At 45.1% G+C, this 19,944-nt stretch overlaps 1 protein-coding gene across 4 annotated transcripts in view; it reads right to left on the reverse strand.

Annotated features, from left to right (window-relative positions):
• Positions 1–19,944, reverse strand: part of KDM4C (lysine demethylase 4C) — a 431,136-nt gene that overhangs the window by 171,827 nt on the left and 239,365 nt on the right. For 3 of the 4 annotated variants that reach the window (XM_032803407.2, XM_032803405.2, XM_032803406.2), the window contains 2 exons: positions 10,613–10,851; positions 8,271–8,617 (listed from right to left, as the gene is read on the reverse strand). The exons of the other annotated variant lie outside the window; for it this stretch is intronic. In XM_032803407.2, the coding sequence (XP_032659298.1) occupies positions 8,271–8,617; positions 10,613–10,851 (586 nt within the window). The remainder of the gene's footprint in view (positions 1–8,270; positions 8,618–10,612; positions 10,852–19,944) is intronic. 4 annotated transcript variants of the gene reach the window in all.

Below are 19,944 nucleotides of genomic sequence, written 5' to 3' on the forward strand. Positions count from 1 at the left end.
TTCCCCCATTCAGTTTAGGAACTAAAAATTAAAATGCAACATTTGTCTTTAAAAAGAAGCACAAAGCAACCATTAACATATAATTACAACAAATAAATGCTAAATTTACTGAATAAAGATTAATGCTGGCTGAAAATGTAATGTACGCTAGAATACTGCTGTGTATTTCAAAACATTTGATCACACTGACTCATAAGGTATTAAATGGAAATGTGTGTGCCATTTCATTTATTTGCACAGCCATACGATTCACCCTGTGGTGGCTTCATGCAGTTGTCAGTAATCATCATCATATGGGTACTTTTAAAAATAGGGAAAATCACGTCATAACAGCCTCATTTATCAAGGATCAGTACCAGAGATCACTTCTGGAGTTTGCCAGTCTAGGTAAGGAGGAAAGATAAAGGAGATGACTGACAAAACAGTGCACGTCCTCGAGAGCAAGAAAACAGCAAATCAAGCCTGTCAGCAGCTACAATACAGAGCTATGTACTGTTTACTAAAATAAGAGGAGGGAGGAGGATGTTGTGGCTAAGGCTGGGTTTACGACATCAAAAGATGCAACTAGCTGAGCAAAAAAGTAAGGCAGACTGGCCTTCCCAATAGCCTCTGTAATATAATTCTGTACAACTGTAACACAGAGAGAGCATGGAGGTGTACTGGAAAATATTTGAAAAGCCACTTGGGAATGTCTGCGAGGTACCCAAACAGATAAATTAAATATAACCTGTTACATAGTATGATCACAACATTGAAAAGATGTTTATAGTACTTAATATCATTACAAGGGGAGGAGTGACGTCAGGACTCAAATTTCACATCTCTCTGAAAAATTATTAGTGCAATCTTCATGTCTGAAGGGAAGTGCTGTGTTATTTCTGCCTCTAAATTATATTTCCCCTACTTTGGGTACGTCTGGCAATGCAACAATCGGTTTTCCTTCCTCCCTGCTAATATCAGAGGAAGGTCCAGTCTGTTACACAGCAACTACATGCTCCTCTTTTCGCTAAGGCCCACAATTGTTCTGCTTCTCCAAGATAATTCTGACTGCCTCTTATCTCAGCATGAGAAAACAAAAATTATGCATTTTGTAGTGCGTAATAATGAGAAGATTTTACTAAATGTACTAATTAAAAATAAAAATTGACACTATTGAACATGAGGACTTCTCCTAAAGGCATCTTAGATGTATCTCTGAAGTCCAAAAGGGATAAGAAGCCTCGTACCTCCAGTACACAACGCCTGTTTCAGATGTACCTTGAGGAGTCATTTTACTCTTCACATGCCTCCAATACCATGTCCTTGAGTTCACCCATCTCTGTGCTAACACAAGCAGGAGAATAAAGATCCACAAGCAAGGGGGCAGACAGAAGCCATAGCTTCAAGCCAGAAATGTGGTCCCAATCCCAGAAAAAAGCCACACTAGCTGATGTAACTAAGAAAAAAAAGAGCCTTATCTCAACCATGCTGCCCCTGCACACACCACCTGTGGGTTGAGCCACCACAAAAGGGAGTCAAGGATCGGGCAAGGCAGAGTCACTACGCTGTCCAAACTGTCCAAACTGTCTCGAACCAGCTGATACACACAGACTGGCCACAATTGGAGAGGTCGAAGCCTGCGCCTGGTGTATTGCACCACGTAGATGCACGTGGCCATGTGTCCGAGGAGTCTTAGACAATTTTGCGCTGTGGTGATGGAAAACTGCCTGAGACTCTGAATAATGTTGCCCATGGCCCAGAACCTTGTCTCCAGCAGGAACACCCTAGCTTGGGTTGAGTCCAGAACCACCCCTATGAACTCTATCTGCTGAAGGGGGATAGAGTTGACTTCCCCCTGTTTAAAAGAAGGCCCAGCTCATCTAATATCACTATGATGAATTTGACTTGCACCTCCACTGGAGGCCTGGAACAGCCCTTGATCAGCCAGTCATTGAGGTATGGGAACACCTGTACCTGGAGCCTGTACAGAAACACAGCCACAACTGCCATGCATTTGGTAAATACACAGGGCACCACTGACAGACCAAGGTATTTTCTGTGGCACCAAGTGATTGCTACATGAAAGCACGCATGAAAGTATGGGGACAGACAGAATGAAAAGATAAGGCAGGGAGGATTCAGTCTCTGTACTGGTGGGGGTTAGGGAGGTCTGAAGTGCCTCCTTTGGGTCGCAGGCGTGTGGTGGCCCAAGGACTTCAGGATGGCCTGAGAGTCCTTGAGGCTATGCAAATGGGAGTCAGTCTTTTCTGAAAGCAGAGATTGGCCCTCGAAGGGGAGATTCTAAATTGTCTGCTGCATCTCGTACGGTAGGCCTGAGACTTGAAGCCAGGAACTTCTTCTCATAGCCACCCCTGAAGCAATGGTGCAAAAGGTGGCATCCGCTGCATCCAAGGCTGCCTGCAGGGATGTACGGGAAATCAATTTGCCTTCCTCTACAAGCGCGGAAAACTCCACATGAGAGTCTGTAGGCAGAAGCTCTGTGAATATTTCCATTGTGCCACGTGTATTATAGTTGTATGTGCTAACCTCCGCCTGGTGGTTAGCGATACGAAGCTGCAACCCCCACCCCCACCCCACAGAGTATATTTTCCTGCCAAAGTGGTCCAGTTTTTTTGGCCCTGTGGTTCTTGGGAGAGGGCCCCTGATAGCCCTGGATAGCCCTGGTGCTCGTGCTGGTTAGTCACATCCCCTACCAGGGAGTCCAGTGGAGGGTGAGTATACAAATGCTCATATCCTTGAGAGGGAACAAAATATCCCCACTCGTGCCTTTTCGCGATCAGAGGCAATGAGGACGGAGTCTGCTACAGATTCTTAGTGGCATCGCTGATAGTTTTAATCAGTGGCAGTGCAATACGGGATGGCCCGGGGGGGGGGAGATGTCGACCATCGGATCAACCTTTTCCATCACCTCCTCAGTCTTGATATTAAGGTTCTGGGACACCCGTCTCAGCAGCTGCTGAAAGATCCTTGTGTCCACTGAGGCCAGAGTGGTTGAGAAACCTGCCAGAACCGCATCTGGTAACAAGGAAGATGAAATGGTGCCTGGGTCTCTTTCCTGCCCTCAGCCCTCTGGGGTCCCGTGGGGCAAGGAGCAGCTGAACTGCAACTAGTGCTGCGGCCAGTGCTGGTATCAGTGCCGAGGGTGGAGCGGCAACCAGTGCCGCCAGCACCAGTGGCATGATCGGTGCCACAGTCATCGAAGGTGCCATCAGAGTCAAGACCACTGATGTCGGCGGGTGGGTCCCCCCATTGGGATGCCCGATGCGGAGGATGTATGCGTCTGCCCGAAAGAAGCTGAGATCACCAATGCCGCTCCGGCGATAGACCCAGGGTATCCAGAAGGGCCACTGAGGAGCCTGCCATTGGCCCGGCCATGGTGCTGGGTAGGGCTGTCAGTTGCAGTGGAAGCAGGATCTTCTGCTCCTACTAGAGCGTGATGACTCTGCTTCCGACTCCGAGGTTTCAGACTGTGATGACCAGGGAGGAGCGGAGCTGCTTGATGCCAGAGATCGGTGCCAACTGAGGGACCAGAGCAGCTCACCCACACGTGCCACCGATGCCGCAGGCTGATGTGACAGGGATGGTGGTCTTATGGCTGACATCATCGCCAGTTTGCCCATGGAATGTACTGGGCCCAGAACCGATGCTGGAGATCTCTCTTGCCTAGGAGGTGAGGGTGGCGCTGTAAGCGTCAAAAGGTCTGCTGCTGCCTGGAATGCCTCCGGGGTGGAGGGCAGCTGTAGGTCTTTGCCAGTGAGCGGTGCGGGTCTGGATTCGACTGGACCCATCCCGGGGCAGAAGTCAATGGTATCCCCACCCAATGGGTGTGGATGGGGCTTTATTGGCCAACTGGTCTTTAGACCTGGCTGGGGAGCACCCTCTTTTTCTGTTTGTGGGACACTGGGTGCCTCCCCAATGTCTGGGTGTGAGCGGAGTGACTGGTGCCTCCCTAATGTCTGGGTGTGAGCGGAGTCGTGGCAGTGCCAACGGTCTCTAGCAGAGTCCTTCCTTGGCAGCAGCTCACGCATGGATGGTGCCAGAGCGCTGTGTGCTGAGGATGTGGCACTTGAAGTCAGATTCGCCATGCCCGGCTCTGATTGAAGCCGAAGTGCTACCTTCATAAACAATACTCGGAGGCGGTGCTCCCTGTCTTTAAGAGTCCTGAGGCAAAAACTTATACAGATTTTGCACCTGTCTCTAAGATTCCCCTTGCCGAGACACTTCAAGCACAAAGTGTGCGGGTTACTTTTCAGCATAAACCTGCCATAGTCCAAGCACGGTTTAAAACCCAGAGACCGAGGCATAACCCGGTGCCAGGGAAAAACAATGGGGGTGGGACCCCCTGAATGAAAAAAAAAAAAAAAACTACTACATTATCTAACTATATATATGAACACTGCTAATATGCGCTTGCCAAGGCAAGAGCAACAGGGAGTTCCAGCTAGACGTCAAAAGCAGTAAGAAGGAAATGAGGGGGGTCAGGTTGGCAGGGCCCTGTATTGGGCGCCATGAAGAAGCAACTCCAGTGGGTGCCCAGGGAGATCCTACGGATACTGCTAGAGGAATATCTTCTGGCTGTCGTGCATGCGGCACACAAACACCTGATTGGAATTGACATGAACAAGCACTCCAAGAAGAATCAATGGACGTTGTTCCACAATTGGACAAACCTGAGGAAAATCCCGCTCACAGAGCTAGTGAAATAACATAGTATTTTCTCAATATACAAAAGGAACAATGTGTATTCTTCTGAGAAAGAATCTCAGGGTTTGTCTTCACTACGGGGAGATCGACTCTGCTGCAATCGATGCAGCAGGGGTTGACAGCAGAGCGTTCTCCGGTCGACCCCAGTACTCCAGCTACCCAAGAAGATTTAGGTAAGTTGCTCTCCCATTGATACAGCACAGTGAAGACACTCGGATAATTCGACCTAAGCTATGTCAGCTCCAGCTACATGAATAATGTAGCTGGAGCAGCGTAACTTAGGTTGACTTACCCCAGTAGTGAAAACGAGCCCTTAGATACAGTTAATTTGGAATGAGACTTTTCTAATCAGTCCAGGCACTTTAATGATCACATACCAATATTTCACTCTTTTCCAAAACGTAATCCAAATACTTTAAATTTAGTTGTTGCCGCACTTTTTATGGAAACATTGATTCCATCAGAGGAGGACTTCCTAGCTATGGACAAAAGGATTAAGGATTTTCCGAGAAAAAACTCTGGGGCTTCCTGTGCAATGCTGACAGCTTCTGCCCTAGTTTCGTGCTACTGAAGGGCTCTCTCAATATTGGACAAATAACCTAACTGATTAATCACCAGCCAAAGACAAAAAACTCTTCCTAGTTCTACAAGAAATGCTTGTTCCCTTGCTTCATCCTTTGTTACAGATGCCTACTTAGGTACTCTGAAGATTTTCTGATAGATCCATGACTTTAAACACCATCACGCATACACGGATTAGTTTAAGAGAGTCAGGAGGAGATTTACAAGACAAACTGATGGGTACCTCAATACTTTCAAAGTGAAGCTCTTTGGGGAGTGGTGATAAAGTAGTGGTGGAAACTTCTGGCAAAAGGTAAGAAATCTCTTCCTTCTATGAGATAGAACAGAAGGGAATTTTGTCCTGATAGTAGAAACAGGCAGCCCCTTGGGCTGGTGATCCTGCTATCCAAGAAGAGATTCTGACTTCTACAGAGATAGAAGATAATAGAGATAGATGACGGACAATAGCTGGTAAGAGACATATCAGGAGATGCAAATCTGAATTTACCTCTATGCCTTCTTCCACCTCTAAGAATAATGGCCAGACTCTTTAGTCCACATGTATAGAGGCCCAGGACAAAATAGGAGGAAGACCCCAAAAACTTTGCACACTATTGATCTACCTTAAACAGGTTAGGTTACAGAATTAATTCTGAATGGATGCTGAGTTGAACTGAACTCTTCCCAGGGACAGATTCATCAAGCCCCCAACACCTAAAGATCAACTGATATGCCAGATTACACAAGAAGTCATCTGTCAGTGTCTCCAAACAGGGGCAACAGAGCCTGTTCTATTGTTCAAATGCTAAAAGGTAATTCACTTAATATTCTCCGATGTTCTCAAGAGGACAGGACTCACAGAGTAACATTGGATTTGAAGGCCCCCATGTAGTTCAGAAGGAAATTCAGATTCAACGCAGAAATGATAAAGTTAATGTAAAGTCACTGGCTCTCCACAGAGAGCCTACAGTACCCTGCTGTTCTTCCCAAAAAGAGTGCATGGTTTTCCAAGTTTCTATCACTATTAATGGGTCCAATATTGCTTCTGTAACAACACCCATGGTCGGTTCGTCTGTGAGGATTGAAACCAAGGTAGCTCAATCTGAATGCATGAATTGCCTGAGCTAAAAGACCCAGTCCATTAGCTCAGAGGGAATAGCAAACTCATGAACACTCCTTATGTGGTCCTTCCACTAGAGGGGGATAAAGATATACTTGATGAATGCGGGGAAGCTCATCACAACCTTCAGAGGTCACAGTACTTCAAATCCCTGAATGACTCACCAGTTGCAATGACTTCTCTGGTCAGTTCATTTCCAGGGAATGAACTCAGGACTCCTAGTTCTAAAAGCACAAGGCTCTCCTGAATCTGAGCTTAACAGATCTGCTCTTTAGTTCAAGATTCAGCCATTTCTAGCAGTCCATATTAACACCATGAACAAACAAAGATCTTTACCTTTTCACCCCAATGTTACACATTTTCTACACACTGCTGAACTCCTTCAACCTCCTCTGGTACACAGATTTCCTGTCTGGCCTTTAAATTAGTGTTCAGGGTACTAATCTCTTTCTTCCTCCATTTATTCCTAAAGAAACATTAATTTTTACAGAGCTCAGGAAACAGCACTACCTTCCTTCTGTTAAATCCATTTCACCTGAAGGGGGGAAAAAGCATACGCTAGATGAATATAGGGCCATTAAGATTTATATCTAAGGTATTAAACCTTTCAGGAAGTCAAGTTATGTTTTCATCCGCTATTATCCAGATGTTAATGGTGAGAAGGCCTCAAACACTTCAACTGCCATATAGATCAAAATATGTTTTTCCAAAGCACATAAAGACACACATGTTTTCACCCAATGTCATGGTTTATTCCACTAGGTCACACGCAGTCTCTGGAGTGGTAAGAGCTCAAGCCTCTATGAAGACATCTGCAAGGTTTATGACCTTGTCTTTAGAGCACACTTTTGCCAGCTACTGTATGCTCTCTCTTTAGTCATCTGCCAACCCTCAACATTCAGTAGGAGGGCGATACAATCTGCAGTGCCTCCCTAAGCATCCTTGCTAGTGGTATAAATACAGTGCATAGTTACACAAAGTCTAAGGCCAGAAGGGATCACCAGATCATCCAGTCTAAGCCTCTATATATCACAGGCCACCAACACCAACCAGAACCCACACACTAAACCTAACAACTGAAAACAGATGACAGTATTACAGCCATCAGGAGACTAAACTATTATGTGCCACAGGCAGACAAGTTCAAATCACTTTTCTTACCATGAGATTATTTACTGCTGTTCATATCCCCATGTCAGACTGCCAGACTTTCCAATAGCAGGAGAAGAAAAATTTGATTGTGGTATCCCTGTGAGTTTCCTTCTTCCTATCCACCTATTCTGAATAACCAGCAATCCTCCTAACACATTTTAGGGGTACTGACTCATGGTAAATGATTGGTATTTTTCCTCAGTTCTTTGAATATGTAAAAAATTTCTTTCCTCACACTTGAATATCTTATAGTAGTGGCCACGTCTGCCTCATGGGATGCTTTCTTTTCCATTTTTAGTTTATTTCAAATGCTCTAGCTAAGCTTCCTAGTATAGTTACAGTGTGGGGAGTCCTCCACTCTGGCAGTTAGCGAAAAGGGGAGGGGCTTAGCTATACCTTCTGACAATTCAGACTTGCCTACCTACTGTCAGATTACCAGATATCCAAAATAGGAAAAGAAAAAAAAAATCATCAAGTAAGCTGCAACAAAATTCTGTCCTAATTCAGGAAATCATACCTATTCAGGAGAGCCCCTTAAGCACATGCTTCATTTCAAGCACGTGCTCAAGTCTCACTGAACTCAATGGGACTTAACACACACAAAGTTCAGCAGGTTTTGGTTAGTAGCCTGCTGTTGTTCGACAGACATCTGTGCCCTAGATTATGAATAAATTAAAACCACCATGCAATATGTTCCATATTCAATGGGTATTTTCAAAGCATTTTTTCTTACAGCAGGTATTTCTCCAGGTTCCAAGCCACTTTCGCTACTTTCACTGCTTTCTAGGTCGCTGACATCGTCCTCTGTGGACACACTATTCGTTTCTTCTTTTTCCAGGCTCTCTGATTCAAAGGAAGCATATCCAGGTGACTTTTGGCATGATTCAACCTGCACAGACTGATTCTGAGATTTTAAAGAGTCGTCTTCTTCATTTATACAACTAACAGATGTAGGTATGGGGAGTGTAGAATCCTTAGGTGTAAAGGAAGCAATACTGGAATCTTCCTTGTCCTCATCCTCCGTTTTTATTTTCTGCATTACAGGAGTAGGGCTGAAAAGTGAGTTTGAACAGATGTTCCCTAGGTATCAAAAATATGAATTTGTTAATAAACTTCATATTGTATTATTATTATTCTATACCATTCTCACAGCAGTCTGAATTGAATATCAGTTTCATAACTCTGCTTCTCATTTAGAAATCCTGTCTAGCATTCCATCAAGAAAAGGCCAGACTAAAAAGTGAATGACATGTTTTATCAAAGAATAATTTAAGTAATAGCATATTGAGTTTAGAGTGTAAAACTTTTTTTACATCTTGTTTTTCTTTCTGTTGGCATTTTCAATTTGAACAACTAGACAAAGCATTTTTGTATCAGTTGAAATTATCAATATGCACTTGGCATGATTATTCTGACAGCCTACAAGCAATTTAACTACTTGAAATAACCATTATAAAAGGTTGGCATATTGAACTTTATACTCTGAATTTACACCTATTATGCCTGCGTGAAAACCTGTCAGTAAACAAGAAATAATGACTTAAAATACAGAAAATATATTTACAAGAAATATCAAGAATTGTCTGCAAATAACAGCACTGACATAAAAATCACCAAAAATTACAGTGAGTAATTTTGTACTTCAGTGCTGCTGAAGATTAATTTCATGTGCAGTATACAATGAATATTAAAATCATCTATCTGGTTTCAGAATTTTCCAATAAGTAGTCCCATCTGATGTCAATGCAGAACGTCCAGATATAAAGAATATTTTCTTTAATTAATTGTTGGGATGTACCAGCCAGAGGTTGCAGGCACCAATTACCAGCACCATACATGTAACAACGTAGCCCAGCTGTCACATCCACAAGGCTCCCTCTACAAAGGCCCAGTCTTACATCTTTTAATTATGAAACGAAGAATGGACTGAGCTCTATATTACATAGCTTGTATTTCACCTTGGCACTTAAGAAGGGACTTGTTTTTTCCATATTGATGAACATTTCCAACTTCTATTTAAGTCAATGGGCATTGCAAATGATCAGTACCTCTGAAAATCAGGCAAAGGGGTGGATATTGTAAAGTCCCAGCTCAGCAAAGTATGCACATGCTTACTTCTAAGCACATGAGAAGTCACCTGTGGACAATTCACCTTGTCGTCTGTCTGGTGCTGGGAACTGTACAATGCCTACAGCTTTTGGTTTGTACATTTGAACAAGGATGGTATTTCCAGTAAGAGTCATATTCTTCAGTCCTGAAAACAGCTTTGGTGCCAAACTGAAAACAAAGGGACTAATCATGTGCTCAAAGCCAGGCATGTGCTCAAGTATTTTGCTTAACTGGGGCCTAAGCACCCTTCTGAATAGGAGTGTGAGACTATGTCCTGCCCACAGTGAAATTCAGAGTTAACAAGAGAATGAATCTCAGAAAAGGTATCAGTATCAAAACAGGGTAAATAAAAATATGCTGGGCTGGCACCGGCATATGTAACGTGTGCATAGGGAGCCTGCTCTCTAGCAGACACTTCTAGTGTAGCTTAGGTAATATAACTTGTACATTTGGAAGTGGGGGATTTTGTGCACAAGGAAAACAAACTCTCTACAACATTATACACAATTTGTTTTCTGTTTGTAAATGTAAGCAGTACATCTCAAGTGTACATATTCTATACAGTGTCTCTCAGTGGATAAAGTACTTCATATCATTTTCCAGACAAGTTTTTCATTCACTACAATGTGCCAATCTATGGAAGGAGTTCATTTAAAAATATTTGTGCTTTTTTGGGGGGGGGGAGAGGGAAGGTTCCTTTCTTTTAAAAATAAATGAGTAAAAATAATTTTACCTGTTTTGCGCTCAGCTCAATATTTTAAATTGATTGTGCTCTTGCTCCTATCACATAAAAATACCATATGATGCTCCTGCTTGCATGATTTCCCGGGATAAAAACTTTATGAATAGACATTTTTAGTTATGCCACTTGGAGCAACACATTTGCCTTATCATTCACAGATTTATGGCATCATAATATCAATAGCCTAAAATTTACAAGTGAAACATAATCAGTCCTTATCTCACCTGAGACCTCAATATTATCCAATAAATGCTGATCCAGCTGTGTTCTGCTAATGTTTTTCTCTTCCCCAGAAGGCACTTCTGAATTTACCAGCTTCACTTTTTCTTCTGGCTTTTCATTGACCTTCAAGCCATCTGTAGCTGCTTCAGTGGCTATGATTTCTGCACCAGCGATCATAGCTGATTCTCTCTCTTCCTCTGGAGTTTTAAGCTTTTTAGATCGAGATCTGGTATGCTGGAAGCTATTATAAGAGATATTGCTGTCACAGTAGAATGTCTGTCTTGGATAAGATAAAATGACTACCAACATAAATGTCCCTTTCACCTGCTTAAAGTTGTAAAAAACTGACAATTTCCCAACTTTTTGTGCCAAGATAGTGTTTACAATTTATTAAGGGATAGATTAACAATTGACTGGATTTAACCTTTTAATGTTTTATCACAATTCCTTAGAACAAGGTATTGAACTATAAACCTGAAACAACATCAAGTAAGTCTTTCTTAACCAAAGTCCAAAACTAGTTTTTGATGAACCAATCTTCGGAACCTGAAAGAGACTAAGCTGAGCAACATAATAATAAAGAAAAAAATTGCTTAGCTGCAATAAAATTAGATAATATTGTCCCAGTGTGCACTAGACATTTTGCCTGATCAGTCTTGTACATTCATATAGTTTTTACAAAGATCGTTATTTTTGGAATTGTATAAGTATCTTTAACATCAGCTACTAGAATCTGAATTAGGGAAAATTTCTGAGTCTTGAAGAAAATGTTATTTTACTGCATTTAAGTATATGGATAAAGTGCAACCTCCAGCCCATCTTATGCATAGTCTGTACCACCAACAGAAGGGCAAACATGCAGCAAGAATGCTGGCAACTGCTTTCAAAAACTGAATGGGTTGTAATCCATATGCCCAAGGTACAGGGAGTGAGAGTCTCAAATCCTAAATTCAAGTCTCTAGTATAGAAGAGCAGTGCTGTACACATTACTTCATCACAAGTCAGGTGTTGCCAATTTCCAACCTAATGAGACTTCCATCAAAGGGTTGTATATTTTGGACTGCAGGTGTAGCCAGTGAGCTAGAAATATTTTGATGACCTTTTCACCAGCCTTTTAAGGAGTCATATTTTACCTCCACTAATATTCCCTGAATTTCCTTCTCTATAAGGTGATCCTTCTAGAAACTGTGTTGCGATGCTGGAAATGCTGATTGAAATACTGGCATTGTTTTATAACTCCTGGAACCACTATACACAATTACTTGTTCTTGAGATCCTAGCATGACAGAGCACCTTGTCCACAAGTGCATGAGTGTTACCTCCATCCAGGCAGGCATGTCCCTATAATTGTATTTCTATTCGTACCCAAACCTACTTGGGAAGTCATATTATTCCTGGAATCAAAATTATCATGTTTTTCATCAATACATTACAGTAGAGATGAAATGGACAAAACATTTTATCTTCATTTGCAGGACATGCATCCTTGTGTGCCTACACCACTGCCAATCTAGTCATTAAATAGCACAGGCGTCTGTTCATCAGTTAGCTAAGTGATTATATTTAGCATGTGTACTCATCTGATAAAACTTTTAATATAATTATTATAGTATCTCTACTTAACCGAAATTGGCTCCCCAGACCAACAGGGTTAAGTTGACAAGTAAATCATTGCTGTGCCTAGTGCCAATCTGCCATAGTATAGTACTACACATCTATAACAATGCAGGAGTGACATCTGAGACACTAAACACAATATAAAACAATTCTATATTTGTGTGTGCGCACAAACATTATACACACACCTATCTCAAATTGGTAAATGCTGGTGAGGATTGTTGTTGGTTTTTGTACTGAACTATTTCACAAAATTAATAACATACCCTAATATGAATTTAAAAAAACCCAACACGTTGGGAAGCAAAAGCTCTAAGCCTTACATGAGAGAGAATTCAGTATTAGAAAGCCCTTCTTATGATGGTTAAGGAAGCTAAAGAATCCCTTTTGCCAGTCTTCTTTTGTAACTTCAAAAGTAACACATTGTTCTTCAGTACATTTATGTAGTCTATGAAATAACAGGCAACAAAAGAAAGTATCAAAAGTTATGGTTGATAAATTCTTCTGATCACTAAAGATTTCAAAAACATTTTTTTGAAGTGAGACTCATCTCCTGTAATAAGTTCCTCTCTTGTTCTGTTTGGAAACTTAACCTCCCTTCTCTTTCAGAACTTGCAGCTGGCCCTGCAATCAGGAGCTTCGTCTGCTGTCAAAGCGTACAGAAGTTGGTGCTGTGTAATAGTGTCCAACTTTAATAAAGCCGCTGATCTGCCATCGCTTAAAAAGGGAGATCCCTGAGGTCATTCTGATCTGCTGTATTCTTGGGCCTTCTTCCACATTTGTTTCATTATTTTCTTTAATTATAAAAATAGCATAATTAATAAATTTAACACACAAATCTCATGCTAACATATAGGCAGGATCCTCAGCTGTACTACTGCTGTGCCTAACCTAACTGATGGTGGTGAGGAGGCGTGGAAAAAGGTACCTTCATGCTCCTGATGCCTACCAAGGGTAGGTTGGGGCCCTGCCACAACTTATAGCAGCCTCAGTGATATACCTCAGTGATATATATAGACAGCCAAGAATCACAAAAGAGCAATCATGACCTGACTGCATTCTCCTCCCCTTAATCACAACCACTATGCAAAAGGGCAGGCAGAGGGCAGGCAACATTGTCTCCAAGGCACCCAGTCGTTCCTCTTACATTGTCTATACTGTAAGCAGAGGTGTGACTCCACTAGCATACATGCACTAGCTCTAATCTAGCTAGCAGGCAAAAAATAGCCACAAAGACATGGAAGCACAGACACCAGCACAGGCTAACAACTTGAGTGTCTACTCAGGGTTCTAGGGTGGGCTTGTGCAGCCAGCGTTGAAACACATGTCACTGCATCTTCACTGTTTTTAGCTGTGGTAGCTAGATTAAAGCTAATGCAGGTATGCCTACTCAACTTTCAATCACACTTTTGATTGTAGACATCCTAAAAGAAATCCCCACATAGCTACTTATGTCAGGTGTAGGGGGCAAAGGAAAGGGTCAGATCAATAATTTTCTAAAAGAATGCCTGTGCAGGAAGTTAGCAAGGGAGAAGGGAAACTCGTAATTTATTTTTTGTTTAGGTCACCCCCTCCCCACCCCCCCGCCACTCTATTTGGTTTTGTTCATTATTTCCTGTGAATTTTGCACTGATGGACATGATCAACTATTAGCAGTGACCAGAGTCAAGCATAGGGCAGGACAAGGACTTTGCAAGCTCTATACATAAAGCTCCAACAATGCATCTGATTCTTCACATTTAGTACCTTTGCCTAGACCCCAAGCCTCTTGGTCTTCCTATGGTTAGGTGTGTGTGTGCTCGCCACATGCACGGGTGCCGGAAGTTTTTCCCCTCAGCAGTATCCGTAGGGACCAGCTCTCGCACCCCCTGGAGTGGCGCGCATGTGCAGCGGTATATAGGGCACCGCGAGTTCTCCCCACCCTCAGTTCCTTCTTGTTGGAAACTCCAACAGTGGAGAAGAAGGGCAGGCTGTGGAATGGACATAAAGTAACACATTTCGAAGAACACCAGTTAAGGAAAAGGTAATGGTCTTTTGTTCTTCAAGTGCTGCTCCTGTCCATGAAACTTAGGTGACTTCCAAGCAGTACCCCTCAGAGGTGGGTAAGAATTCACGGACATTCAGATTGCATCACCGCTCTGCTGAACCCAGTATCATCCCTGGTCTGCTGAGTGATGGCGTAGTGGACTGTGAATGTGTGCACCAAGGACCACTTTGCAGCTCCACAGCTGTCCTGGATCAGGAAGTGTGCCAAGAAGGCTGCCGAAGATGTCTGCACACTGGTCAAGAAGGCTCTGACAATCGGTGGTGGAGGGACTCCCACCAACTCATAGCAGGTCCAAATACAAGAGATGATTGAATTAGAAATCCTCTGCGTGGACACTGGGAGGCCCTTCATTCTATCAGCTGTAGAGATGAAAAGCTGAGTCGACTTATGGAAAGACTTTGTTCGATCTAGGTAAAAAGCTAGGGCCCTTCTTGCACCCAAAGCATGAAGGTGCCTCTCTTCACTAGTCTCTTGGGGCTTAGGGCAGAAGACAGGAAGGAAGATGTCCTGGCTCATGTAAAGTACACCCCCCCTTGAGAAGGAAGGCCAGGTGGGGCTGAAGCTGGACCTTGTCTTTATAGAAGACCGTGTATAGTGGTTCTGAGGTCAGGGCTCGCAGCTCAGAGACTCACCTCGTCGACATCACCACCACCAGGAAAGCTACCTTCCACTATAAGTGAGACAGAGAGCACGAGGCCAGAGGCTCACAGCACGGGCTCATGAGCCTGAGCAGAACAAAGCTGAGATCCCACTGAGGGACTGGGGACCAAACTTGAGGAAAAAGTCTCTCGAAACCTCTGAGGAACATGACTGTCATGTCATGGCAGAACACCATCTTCCCCTGGATGGGTGGATGAAAGGCGGAAAGGGCCGCCAGATGCACCCTGATAGATGAGTGTGCCAGATCGTGGCTCTTCAAATGAAGCAGGTAGTCTAAGATCGACTGCACCAAGGAATGCGAAGAGGAGATGCCCCATTTGGCCACCTGGCAGGAGAACCTCGTCCACTTTGCCAGGTAAATCTGTCTAGTTGAGCGCTTTCTACTCTTGAGGAAGACCTTCTGGACCCCTTCCAAACAGGCCCATTCCTCAAGGTTCAATATCCATGCTGTGAGGTGGAGGTACACATGGTTGTGGTGCACGAGTCAACTGTGATCCTGTGACAGCAGGTCTGGTCGGTTTGGCAGGGGCCACAGAGGGATCGTTGACAGGCTCGATAGTGTCCCAAACCAGTGTTGGCGAGGACACACTGGGGCGATCATGACAACCTGAGCCTTTTCTCTCTTGATTTTTGCTAGGACTTTGCTGATGAACGGAATTGGAGGGAACGTGTACATTAGGCTTTCTGCCCATGGGAGGAGGAAGGTGTCAGAGAGGAAGCCCTTGCCCAGACCCAGTCTGGAGCAAAACTTGTAGGACCTCCAGTTCTGGTGAACAAATCCACTTGGGGAGTTCCCACCTCTGGAAGATCATGCCGGCTACCTCCAAATGGAGCACCCACTCGTGGTGAGAGGAGAAGTCCCTGCTTAGGTGATCTACTAGTGCATTCTTGGCATCTGGAAGGTGACACACCTATAGGTGGATTCCGTGGTTAATGCAAAAGTCCTAAAGACGGACTGCCTCTTGGCAGAGGGCCAAGGATCACACTCCCATTTGTCTGTTAATGTAGAACATCGAGGCTGTGTTGTCCATCAGGAGTTTGACCACACTGCCCGACAGGTGAGGTAGGAAGACAGCGCATTGTCTGCGTACCACCCTGATCTCTTTGATATTTAAGTATCGTGTCATTTCCTCTGGAGACCACATACCTTGAGTCTGGAGGGTGCTGAGGTGCACGCCTCAGCCGAGGTCCAAGGCATCCGAAACCAACTTGACTTAGTGAGAAGTGCTGATGAAGAGAACTCCTTCCAGGACTTTTTTGGGGCTGGTCCACCATTGCAGCAAGGTAAGTACAGTCGCAGAGATGGTAATGACCTTTTTCAGGTGATCCCTGGACTGGGAGTAGACCATTGCTAGCCATTGCTGCAGGGGTTGCGTCCGGAGTCTGGCATGACACAACGCACATCTACATTCTGCCATGTGACCTAGTAGGCGCAGGCAAACCCTGTCCATGGTCAGGGGAAACACAGAGACTGAATCCCTCTAGTGGCAGGAATATCCTGCTGCAGGTCGAGTCGAGCACTGCTCCAATGAACTCTATTCTCTGTATCAGAACTAACATGGATTTTTTGTCATTTACCAACAGGCCGAGGCGACAGCATCGCAACATGCCTTTGGACCTGGAGCTGCCCTTGACTAGATCTTGATACCTCAAAGTCTGTTGTGGTGCTGTCGCTAGACCAAACAGGAGGACTGAAAATTGATAGTGGTTGGGACCTACAGTAAACCGGAGGAAGCGTCTGTGTCCCTCAAAGATGACGATGTGAAAGTGCGCATCTTTCAGATTGAGGGTGGTGTACCAGTCTCCCAGATCAAGGGAGACCATGTGGTACTTGAGCTTCACTAGGAAGCAGTTCAAGTTTTGCAGGTCCAGGAAAGGTTGCAGACCACCCTTGGCTTTTGGGACTAAAAAATAGCAGGAACAGAACCCCTTATTCCTGGACTCTGGAAGAACGACTTCCACCGCACCTAGCTGCAGTAACTCCTCTACCTCCTGCGTGTGGGTAGGAGGGGTAGAAACTAACTGAAGGGTATAACACTGTGCCACCGTACTGAGGACCCATCGGTCCGATGTTATAGATGCCCACACAGGGAGGAAAGGAGAAAGGCAGTTGGCAAAAATAGGGGAGGGAAGATCCTGGGAATAATCTGATAGGTCACCCTTGGGCGTACCCTCAACTTGAGCGCTTGCCCACCTCTTACTGCAGGTCAAGCCTGACTGAGAGGCCTGTGAAGGTTGTTGGCTAGATACCTCTTGTAGCTTCTGGACTTCTTATGCGAAGGTTCCTAGCGAAGTTGGCTTCCCTGGCCCTGAGGCTGCTGCAGCTTGAACCGCTTGTGGGCAGGGCCAGGGACATACAGGCCCACTGTTATAAGGGTCGTGCAGGAGTCCTTTAGGCCATGGAGCTTATTGTCTGTCTGTTCCACAAACAGGGCTTGCTCATCCAAGGGAAGGTCTTGCATCAACTGCTGAGCCTCTGTAGACAAGCAAGAAAGGAGCAGCCAGGATGTCTAGCACATGGTGACGGCCGAGGACATGGTTTGGGCGGCGGTGTCTGCCACATCTGATGCCGCTTGGAGCATCACCCTGGCTGCATTAGTGCCCTCCTCCACAATAGCCCAGAACTCCTTCCTAGAAGCCTCAGGAAGAGAGCCTTTGAACTTGGCCATGGCTTGCCACATGTTAAAATCATAGCATCCTAGGAGGGCTTGATGGTTGGTCACCCTCAATTGGAGACTAGAGGATGAAAAACCTTACACCCAAACAAGTCTAGTCTCTTTGTTCTTAGGGGTAGACCCGGGTTGAACTTGTTACTTCCTGTGGTTAACTGCTTCTACCACTAGGGAGTTGGGAGCAGGGTGGGTATACCGGTACTCGTGGCCTTTGGGTGGCGCAAAGTACTTGCGCTCAGCACTCTTGGAGATGGGGGGCAGGGAGGTGGGAGTTTGCCACAGGGCATTAGTGATCTTAGAGACCCCACCATGAAGGAGCAGAGCCAAACCTGGCCAGTGCTGTGGAGCAGAGGACTGAAGACCCAGGTTGGCAGCGACCCTCTTCAGTAGTTCCTGGTGTGCTTTAGTGTCATTCGGAGGAACCAGGGGAGAGGACCCCGTTATAGCCTCGTCTGGTGACGACAAGGAGGATGCTGTAGGGTCCTCCACAACCGTTGGTGACCCAATGGCTTGTTCCCCTGCTCCCTCTTGGACCTCCGGGAACCTCACACCCAAGGCTTTGTGCACCAGAGGGTGGGGGAGAGAGGCAGCTGGTCTCTCCGAGGCTCCAGACACCAAGCAGGTGGCTTGGGAGGGCTGGGTGAACCCCCACGGGTTCCATGGGTACCACGGTGCCGGTGGAGACCATGGGGCTGGTTTCGGTGCCAACAATGTAGCCAGTACCAGAGCTTGTCCTGCTGTCAGGGAACCTCACTCCAAACCAGAGCTGGATCCTGAATGGTCGCCCCCAGTTGACCAGGACGGAGCAGAACGGTGGTTCTGTCTCAACCGGTGCCGGTCACTCCACCTGAAACCTGATCTGGAGCTGGGTCTTAGGGACCGGAGGCGCTCGACAGATCCACGACAGCTTGGAGCCAGTGATGTATGTCTCGTGGTTGATGAGTGGTACCAGGATGAGGAGTGAGACTCTCTAACTATAACTAAGGGATTTATAAACACTAACAGAAAACAATGTATAGTATAATACAGGAGATAACTAGTTCATACAATCGAGCAGCAACAGCACTAGCTGAAGCAGCAACAGTTTCAGCATCGTTACTGGTGGTAGAAGGAACTGGGGATGGGGGGGGGGAACTGCCAGCGCCCTATATACCGTGACATATGCATACCACTTCGGGGGTACTGAAGCCAGCCCCCTACGGATATTGCTGAGGGAAAAACTTCCAGCACCAGTGCATTTGGCGAGCACACACATCTAAGTTGAATGGACATGAGCAAGCACTCGAAGAAGAAGAATTAGACCAAATTCTCCAAACTAAGGACCCAATTCAGCAAACAGATTAAACGTGTGGTTAGGTGCTTTGATGAAGAAGGATGTACTAAAGCATGTAGTAATTTGCTGAATGTGGTCCCAATTTAATTTCTGTTAAGGGAAAAATATCAAACCACTTTGAATTGCTGGTTTTTTTGTATGGTTGATTTTTAAAAGGACTTTCATAGAAGACCAATTTGGATAAGCTAACACATTGACACACTCCTGAATATCTCACAAATCAAACTATATTAAAGGTTTGAAAATGTTCCACTAAATCTTCGCTCACACACAGATGCACAAATACACACATGAAAAGTCTGCTTGGAGTATCCCTCAGCCCTTTGGGTAGGACCAAGAAAGATCAGGAGCTAGTCTTCACACAGTAAACATCAAGTGGCACCTTTATTGGGAGTTGAGTCAACATGGAAAATGAACATCTCACCCCTAGATGTGAACATTTACTTCAGGGTTGAGGCACATATTGTGGAGCAATATGGGGAAACTCATGTGGAGAATAACTCCACCCTTCACGAGAACAGAAGCCCCTACCCCCATGAACCCTGATTCATTAAGAGGCAAGCAGAGAGAGGGGACCTGGCTGCAGAACCCTGACAGGATAGAGGACTGGGAGAAAATCTCATAACTGGCTTTCTTCTGCCATCCCACCTGTCACTGGAGGAGAGGAATACCACTCCAGCATCTGGGGCTAGGGAAGAGATCCAGGGAGCGAGTTACAGCCAATCTGAAGGAGCAGCCTAGACCCAGCAAAGAAGCCTTGACTAGCATGGTGACTGCAGACATGGACACCAGCAAGGCAGCAGAGACTGGGATTCATCACTCCAAGCTTGCACTGTGCCCAAGCACCAGCAGCTACTACAAGGGCCAGAAAGGAACCCGCTTGGGGACTAAGACACTGGTGGTTGTTTGGACCCTGGACTGAGTAAGGTGCTATTAGTTTAAGCCTTGGGTGGGGGCAACACAACAAACTTGGGTGCCCTCACCACACAATGCCATTGCCTCTGT

Source organism: Chelonoidis abingdonii, chromosome 6 (genome assembly GCF_003597395.2).
Source record: "Chelonoidis abingdonii isolate Lonesome George chromosome 6, CheloAbing_2.0, whole genome shotgun sequence".
Classification (NCBI taxonomy): domain Eukaryota; kingdom Metazoa; phylum Chordata; order Testudines; family Testudinidae; genus Chelonoidis; species Chelonoidis abingdonii.